Source organism: Juglans microcarpa x Juglans regia, chromosome 2S, assembly GCF_004785595.1.
Source record: "Juglans microcarpa x Juglans regia isolate MS1-56 chromosome 2S, Jm3101_v1.0, whole genome shotgun sequence".
NCBI lineage: Eukaryota > Viridiplantae > Streptophyta > Magnoliopsida > Fagales > Juglandaceae > Juglans > Juglans microcarpa x Juglans regia.
Window position 1 is genome coordinate 5,157,294 of NC_054597.1, and position 9,878 is coordinate 5,167,171.

At 31.7% G+C, this 9,878-nt stretch overlaps 1 protein-coding gene across 1 annotated transcript; it reads left to right on the forward strand.

Moving 5' to 3' along the window:
* The first annotated feature begins 5,713 nt into the window (after positions 1–5,713).
* On the forward strand, positions 5,714–6,780 carry LOC121252317 (pectinesterase inhibitor 4-like). Its single transcript, XM_041151918.1, has one exon. It carries the CDS (start codon positions 5,802–5,804, stop codon positions 6,423–6,425), a length of 624 nt encoding a protein of 207 aa, XP_041007852.1. The 5' UTR covers positions 5,714–5,801; the 3' UTR covers positions 6,426–6,780.
* The last annotated feature ends 3,098 nt before the right edge of the window (positions 6,781–9,878 follow it).

Here is a 9,878-nt window from a genome sequence, read left to right on the forward strand (position 1 = left end):
TAAATATTGTGTGCCACGTTAATTTCTATATTCTATGTATATATAGATTGATCATATATATCTTTCGATAAGACCAGAAAAATAAATTAGAGGAGATCGAGTGATTTTTAATTTTCTAATGCAGTAGTGTGGGGCTTTTTTAATTTTTTTATAATTTATTATAGTCTTTTTTTCTTCTTTATAGCGCGCAGTACTAGTTCATGTGGGGTACCACCCTTGAAGCCTAAATACAAAAGGCTAGCATTTGGCCAAATTGCAGCACGTAATTAAGCTGTTCTCACACGCAGTATTAATCCATTTGCGATTCATAAATTGGACCATTATTTTTTTTTTTATCAGGAACTCAACCTAACAAATGGCTATTTAGAAACGAGAGAAATGCTTTAATTATAAAAAGATTGTATAAAATAAAACTCATAAATTGATGTAATAAATTATAAAGTTATTTTTATTATAAATTAGTAGATTTAACATGTTATAAAGACATATCAATTTACGAATTATATATTTTTATAAAATCTATGTGTATTGATTATTTTTATAACGTCTATGGTACCCATTTTGGCCGCTGGCCACTCATTTATCTTCTTCATATAAATATATATATATATATATATATATAATTGATTACATCTCTATAATAGGCTGCTCTCTGATCTATCTCTATTTCTCTCATGTCCTTGTTTTTGCTCGGTACTGGAGAATATATTTAGGCAGATTTCTCCGCGGCCAAGTTGAGCTTTTAAGTAGTCTCCGCATATACGAATAAAGAAACTATAATTGACATAGAATATATAGAGGCCGGCGGCCTAGATTTTCGTACTCAACTGCTTATAATAATTGACATCTCTAATGCATGGTAGAATACTTCCATCGACTCGCATGCAGGTTTTAGAAAATATAAAAAATAAAAAATAAATGGTGCAAATTACATTAATTTGATTTGGAAATACATGAAAAATCACGCACGCCACAATTTTGAAAGGATTTTAGCAGATTAGGATCAGTACGCTGCACCCTGCAGCATGCACTGTGTCGGTACGATATTGTATTCGATCGAGTTTAAGATTTCGATATTGAGGGTGTGTTTGAATGTTGAAGTGAGTTGAGTTGAATTGAGTTAAGTTGTGATGATAAAATATTATTAGAATATTATTTTTTAATATTATTATTATTTTGAAATTTGAAAAAATTAAATTGTTTATTATATTTTGTGTTGAGATTTGAAAAAGTTGTAATGATGAGTTGAGATGAGTTGAGGTGAATTTGGTAACTAAACGCACCCTGAATTGAATTAAATTGAGTTGAGACGATAAAATATTGTTAGAATATTATTTTTTAATATTATTATTATTTTGATATTTAAAACAGTTGAATTGTTTATTATATTTTATATTAAAATTTAAAAAAATTATAATAATAAATTAAGATAAATTAAAGTTTCAAACGAAGCCTAAATAGATCTCACGTACGCGTCTTTTTGTGGTCATGATTTTTGCCTTCCAAATCAGGGGGCCGGGCCGTCGAGTACTTACTGATCATGAGAACTTCATTCAAACTAATTCACGCATGCATGACCTTCGACAATTAATGATTTTCAAATTAATGGTTGTATATATATATATATATATTATATATATAGCAGATTAGGACTCTACATTAATCCATTGTGTCTGCATGCATGGTCGGCACCACCTGCACATGATGTTTGTCTCCACAAGCTTATTTCAAACACCCGGCCAGATGTCTTAATTTTGGCCATTCGTCTTGCCAATTAATTGTTTCCAACTAATCGAAACTAATCTCACAAGTACTATTGATTGCATGAGTCCTGTTGGAGATCCAACAAGTTTCTGGATTAATATCTTTTAAATATTGAGAAATTGATATCTCATGCTTTAATATTTTCTTAACCCAAAAGCATATATATATATATATATATATATATAAGCTACGAGTTTGGATTTATAATCCGATATTGTAGGATTTACGGCCTACTGATTCATGCATGCATGCATACAGATTTAGAACATTTTTAATTTCTTGTTCAAGTTAACATGATAAAAATCGTCCATGTCAATCCACATATTCATGAATCCACCATGCATCATGAAATTGGATTCCAAAGTCCAATAAAACTTATTTTAATTGTTGTTATAGTTTTTTTTTAATTATTATTATTGCAGCTAGCAGCCGGCAGCTAAGGGGCTAATTTGAAGATGATCACTACTTAAAAGAAATAGGAGAAAAGGCATGCATGTAGAAGCAGCACTAGGACCATTATATATGACTCTACTTTTCTTTAAAACTAACCATCAACAAATAAATAATGAGACGAATATGAGTAAATTTATATATAGTTTTTAGGATGTGAATGTCTCGCATATTCTCTTTAAGAAAATTTGACAAATATAGGATAATCTACATAAAATTCAAATTTTTAAAAGTGGGCCCTGTTATTGTTAAAAAAATTACGTGAAATTTACACAAATTAAAACTATATATAACATTAGTACTCAATAAATATTAGTAACACTTTAGATTTTGATATGTTTCTCTTTAATTATATTTGAATTTCAAACTTGGTTGAATTGTCTTCCACCTATTGGGGGACCCTTTTTAAATATGTGGGGGCAATACTGTAATGGACATTTGTTTCAACGAATATATGGTAGAGCTAGCTAGCTAGCTTAGTGCAATAATCTGAGCAAGCCCAGTGAGAGTGAACAAGTGGGCTCTTTCATAGTTACCCCTAGAAATCCTCAATCAACTCACTTCAAATATTGAATCGGCGCGCTTAAAGGCTGTGGGCTTTTGGCCCAATAGCACCAGCTCGATCCTCGCTGTATCTAGGGACGAGAACAACGAGTTTGGATAATGCTTACTCTGCCATATTATGTTTTGTGTTTTGTTTTAGTATTTAAAATATTATGTTTTAGTATTATTATTATGTTGAGATTTGAAAAAGTTAAATTGTGATTTGAAAAAGTTGAATTGTTTATTATATTTTGTATTAGGATTTGAAAAAGGTATAATGATGAGATGAGATGAGAATTTTGTGTCTCATCCCACCCCCAAACCTACCCCGGCACTAGCATTAGTTTCTATATATGTATCTTCAAAATCAAATCTTTTAAAAATTTATTTTACATATCAAGAAAAATTTTCACATTAGATTATGCATATTTAAACCAAATAATAATAAAATATTATTATTTTTAATTTTTTTTTCTTAAAATTATTATTTTTTTATATATTTTACAATTAGCACCATATGCTCAAAAATACAAATTTCATATATCTAAATATTACCAATTTCATATATCAAAAGAACCAATTTTATCAATAAATATTAATATGTATTAAAAAAACATTTTATATCATCAACTTAATATAAATTTCATATATCAAAATCATCTCAATATAAATTCTACAAAGTTGATTTTAATGGATAGGAGAGAGGAAAAACATTAAAAATAATGTTTGAAGAATAAATAGCGCTTCTTCATAACCATGTAAAAATCTAGAGATGTATGAGCTAATATAGATAAATTTAAAGATATATTATACATATATAAAGATAAAGATAAAGATGAATAAGTCATTATTAGTGCTAACCTCCAAAATCAATGAATTAAAATCCCAACAATCTTTGTAAAACCGCCCTTTCCATAACCTTTAAATTTGATTTAGATAATGAGAATATTTAAGAAGTGTTGAGAATGTTTATAAATAATAATAAAAATATAATAAAAATATAATAATAAAATCTTAAATAGTAATAAAAAGTATGTAAAAAATAATAAATATTAAAAAAATAAATAAAAAATAATAATGAGAGTATCTCATCAACACACCCTAAAAGCCCCGCGCATGGAACGCATCCTCCACAGTGAAAAAGCTCATGTCGAGACAGAAGGTCGGATTGACGCGTTTAAAGCTGGAATCATTAAGGACTAGCGCATCGTACGTAAGAACATGGAAAACTCCCTCGACGAGCTCAAGCAACCTCTGGATGCCATGATGAAACATTTACGTTTGGATGCTGAATTCCTCTCATTTTATCTTAATTTATTATTATAATTTTTTTAAATTTTAACATAAAATATAATAAATAATTTAATTTTTTTAAATTTTAAAATAATTATAATATTAAAAAATAATATTTTAATAATATTTTATCATCTCAACTCAACTCAATTTAATATTCAAATGCAGTAAAGAGAAGTTTGGATAAAAAAATTTTCTAACTAATCTCATTTCTTTTTATTTAATCATTACAATTTTTTTAAATTTTTTCACAAAATATAATAAATAACTCAATTTTTTTAAATTTTAAAATAAAAATAATATTTTAATAATATTTTATTTTATTAATCTTAATTTTTATCTCAAATACTTATGATCTATCTTAATTTACTATCTAAACTTTTCCAAACAATTCGAATAAGGAAGTACAGCTGGAGGACATGATGAAGACATGGGTGATCAGTGCAGCTAGCCAGCGTGACAGATGAGCATACGTGCACGGACGGGTTCGAGGAATTAAGGCGCGCGGATCGGGTGAGTGCGCGCGGCAGTCATGAAGAAAAAGATCAAGAATAGTGTAGTGAAATTTGGTTTTGGCTGGCTAGCAATGCTTTGATGAAAGGATAAATATGGGGTCTCATACTTAAATTTTAAATAAACAGCTATATATATATATATGTATATGAAATACTAATCTCTTTCCATATATATATATGTATAGGATAGTGATAGGATTATTACTCTTTTACTATCTATATACTATTTATAATATATTTATTTTTTTAATATTTTCTTTTTAGTATTTTTTTAATATCCTTAATCATTAGAAAAAAATTAAAAATATATATAATTTTACTAATAATCACTTCTTTAATCATAAAATAAAATTAAAAGTTAAAAAAAGATCAAATACAAAATGAGTAATAAAAGAGTAATAATTCTATCATTTTCATATATATATATATATACGTGGATCAGCTTAATCCTGTTGTGTCTTATACAATAATTCCATTTATTTTCAAGCTGGTGGTTCCGTTCTACACTTCCCAACATTTATGTTCAGGTTCATGTATTGCTGATTGACGAGACGACGTACAGATATCTATCGAAAGAGATCAACAGGTCGTTCTTTATGGGTGGGATTGCTTGGACTAGAAAATAAGCAGACGATCGATGCCAATAAAAAGAAGAGAGAGGGTGCACGTGAATGAGCAATATTGCAGGTACTGGAAATAACCAGATCAGTACATGCATATGCCGACCTCGGTTGACTTTTTTAACCTTCAAACAATCCCAAAATGGACACGTGTCCCAATCTTACATGCTAGCGACATGGCCTAGCGTATTCCCTTATGCCTAGCTAATCGTTTGATCATATGTCTTAATTAAGTACTGTACGTGTGATAATTAAGATGAAGAATCTATTTTTCCGTCGTGCCAAAAGAAAACTAGTCCTCTAGCTTTAATTTCACGCGAAGCCATCTTAATTGGCTTAAAATACAATTTTAGTTGTATTTCTTCTTATAAAAGATATCCTGAATTTTGGCCAAAAAATAATTATTGCTCTAAATTAATTATATATTATTTTCTCCTTTTCCTTAATTAGTATTGTTGAATTGTTTTGAGATACATACAGATAATAATTTGTATTATTGTTTTATTTCCTATAAATGAGGATCTTATCCACACATTGACATACCAATGCAAAACAGAAACAGAGAAAGAAAACGAGAACCAGAAAGAGAGCACTGATCAGAGAGCTAGCGAGAGAGATGGAAGCCTACAGTAGTACTACTCTTACAATCCTAATTCTTTTGAATCTTCTATTCCTGGTCTCAAACATCCCTACAACCTTAGCAGCAACGTCGTCTGCATCCAACTCCGTTTCCACCATCTCCTACAAAACATACATCCAAACAGCCTGCAATTCAACCACATACCCGCGAGTATGCTACAGTTCCCTCTCCCCCTATGCTTCCACGATCAAAGGGCACCCTCAGAAACTCTGCAAAACCGCACTCTCAGTGGCCGCAAAAGCCGCCCGCAACGCTTCATCGACGATATCAAATCTGTCTAAACTGATGGCTTTGACGCGCAGTGAAGCGGCGGTCATTAAGGATTGCATCGAGAACGTTAAGGACAGCATCGACGAGCTCAAACAATCTTTGAACGAGATGGGTCATCTTGGAGCTTGCGGCTCTGATTGCCAACTTCAGATATCGAACATAAAGACTTGGGTCAGTGCTGCCATAACGGATGAATCTACGTGCACTGACGGGTTGGAAGAACAAAAAGTGAGTGCGACGGTGAAGAACAAGATTAGTAGTAGTATTCTCAATGTTGCTAGGCCAACTAGCAATGCTTTGTCCCTCTTTAACAGTCATTACCCCTACTAATTGTTAGACTGCATGCCTGCCTTCTCTTTCATTAATTACCAGTCTCTCCCACACAAAAAATAAAATGTGTTTCTCAATTAATTTTCATGTCATACTAGAGTAAAAAGTACAGGTTCCATTCAATTGGCTTCTGATTGATCATGTTATATGCACGGTTGGGATGTTCTGCTCGATTAATTGAATGTTTCCACGTGAACTTGCCAATTTACTGCGAACCAATGCCAACAAAATTCGGGCCCCAAATGGCGAGGAGAATTTAGCAGCTATGCTAGTAGTGAATTGTACATATGCAGTGTTAAGCGTATTTGGATGAGAGTAATATTATGATGAATGAAATAGTAGTTTATTTCATGAATTATGTACTACAACATAACACGGTTTTTGCGACTAAATTTTTTTTGGCAAAATAAATTTTGGACGCAATTGTGCAATTTGGGCAATTTTTTTACGTCGACCATATCCGCGCCGCAATATGTTACTTATTGCATTGAACTTTATGTCGTTGTAATAAATGTCACCGCTAAAACCATGTTACAACCAAATTCGTGTTTGTTGCATTGATTTGTACTAGAAGCAAAAACATCTTGAAAGTTATGTTGTTGCAGCGGTTTTTTCGCCACAACAAACATAACATATATTTCTTCCCCCCAACCCGATTTCGTAAACCCCTTGCTCATGCTCTCGCCGCCTCGTTGTCGACCCTTCCCATTCACCTCCCTCGCCGCTCGCCATCACTGGTAATAAACTCATATATATATATATATATATATCTCTCTCTCTCTCTCTAATGGCTTCACCCTACCTTTTTGTGATTCTAAAAAACAGAGGCGCCCATGCCTCATCATCTCGCCATCATCGGTAATAAACTGATCTCCCTCTCTCTCTCTCTCTCTCTCTATAAGGGCTTAATCGTAGCGTGTTTTTGTTCATCTTAGAAACAACTGGTGTCGCTGCTCGTAGAAGGATTCACTTTTCAATCGATTTTGCTATTGCAATACTTGTATTGGGTATTTTAGATGCAAATTAATTTCCTCTATCCTAGGTCACCCTTTCTCTCGATGAAATCTGCCTACCCCTGTTATCATTCAGTGACATTTTGTCCTTTGGGTTTGCATTGTTTCGTTCATGTTGTGATGAGCATGTGTTGTGTTTGTAAATTGCATTCCTGTGTTTGGTTAGTGCTATGATGAGCATATGTTGTGTTTGTAAATTGCATTCATGTGTTTGGATCGTGTTGTGTTTTGTTGAAATAGGATCAATGCGAAAATTAATTGCTTTCAAGACTGTGATTGAGATTTCTATTTGTAGAGTTCATTATCATGTTATAGGTACTCATCAATTTAACCATCTTTGTTTGTAAAAGCTCATTTCTCCTGTAAACATATCATATGCCACCACTTTTACTTGTAATAGTTTCCATTAACAAACTGCCATAACTATACACATCACCACTTGTAGAAACCTTTCCTTCAAATATCCATACTCTATACATAAATGAAAATTTCTAACAATAATTGCTTTTTTGCTTTGCCTTTTGATAAGTTAAAAGTTGTAATAATCATAATGTAATAGGCGAAACCCATATAAACATGAAGTAATACAAGAGAAACACCTAGTTAAGAAGAGTTGATGGGTTTTCATTTATTATTAATGATTCTAAGCCATGCATATATTGACATATTATAATTGTCTGAATTTAGGCTGACTTTATACTACAATGGAAAAAGTTAAATCATCGCAAGACGGTGATGGACCAACTATGTAGAAGGCTTAATTTTTTTCACTACTACCTACACAAGATCTACACCGGCTATGGAAGTCATAAAATGGCTTTAGCAAAAAGCATTGATCTAGTGGATGCAAAGGTGTGGAAAAATGGTCTTCAAATTCACACAGCTGAAGAAGTTAAGGGGACAAGAGTTGGCTGGTTCCTGCTTCATCGAAGAGACCTGGCAGCATATAAGCTACTTACAACTGCTCCAAAGAAATATCTATTTTAATATTATGTGATAGACAAATTAAAATGATTAATGATTGTTTTCAATTGCAGCATCAATATATTGGGTTGCTTATTTTTGTTGACATTGGTACATGGTCTTGTAATAATCAATTAGACTAGGTTGATGTGCTATGTGTAGACAGAAGCATATACACCAAACTTTAGTTAGGAAGGTAATTTACATTCAGCTGTACAATTCTAGTGGTTGGTTGAATCCATGGGATAGAAGAGTGAATACATGGGTTGGTGTGTCCTTGTAGCCTATAGGTTGTTATCATGCAAAGAAGTTGTGTTGGTCCTTTATTTTTTCAGCTTAACTCATTTGGTTGGTTGCAACAAATTTAGAGAATTTGCTTAATGATACAAAGTATATTTTAGCAACTACATATATTCAATTTCTAAATGACAAAGTTACATTTAATTTAATTATATGAGAAGTTTCCATGACCAGACATTTTTTGTTCTAACATATATTATAAAGATCACTTATGCATGCCAAAAACGTAGATTGGATATTTTTACTAGATATATTTCTTGTGTAGACTGAAATATATTTCATGTTTTAACATATGTATGCCTTTGAATTCAAATGAGCAGTTTGTTAAGATTGGATTTCATAATGTAATCTTTTTTATATAGAATATCACATTCTCAACTTGATGGCATGGTTGTGAAAGACTGAAAGTGGTATTTCATTCTCATTTAATATTAGTTTTTTTTTTTTATTTAATTGTAAGAATGCATGGAAGGAGAATGTAGCATCTTTATTGACATGAAAGATGGTGGGTGATTGCAAGGGAATATGGGATCAAGTTCTCACCATGCTTCACTTATCTTGAGGAGGTCGAATCTGACTGTAGTAGAAGATAGAAGTTATATGCCACATTTTTTTTCCTCTACTTCTCTAAAACATGTCTTCTTAAAGTCTCTGTTCTTATGATACATGTACTAGTGCAGGTAGTCTTTGATAGTATTTGACCAATACATTCATTTGTAATTTTGAGTTTTGACCATCCTATGCAAACAGAGGCCCATTATTTGGGTAGTTTCTTCCCTCATGCCAATTGTAGGTGGAGTGGCTCTAGCATCTTTCACTAAGGCATCTTCCAACATATATTTTGTTAGTTATTAGTTTTTTGCCATGTATACATATTTATGCTAGCTTTGAGAAGTCTAAAGTTGCTTAGAATATAAAGCAAACACATTGTGTAAATGCTTTATGGATTGTAATATAGTGTAAAACATGTATTTTGTTTCAAGACTATTTTTTATTTATTTTATAACACACTATTTTGTGTAATATAGTATAATTGTGAGAAATAATTTTTTTGTCACGACCACTTATTTGTGGAAACAAGAATCGATGCAAATAAGTGGTTGGACCACATTGGCGACTATTCATAATTTGTGGTCGCAAATGAGCATTTGTTGTGGCATAAACGCAGCAAATGAGA

Bases quoted from the DNA above. Each gene is read 5' to 3' on its own strand.
- LOC121252317 (XM_041151918.1), top strand. From the start codon at position 5,802: ATGGAAGCCTACAGTAGTACTACTCTTACAATCCTAATTCTTTTGAAT.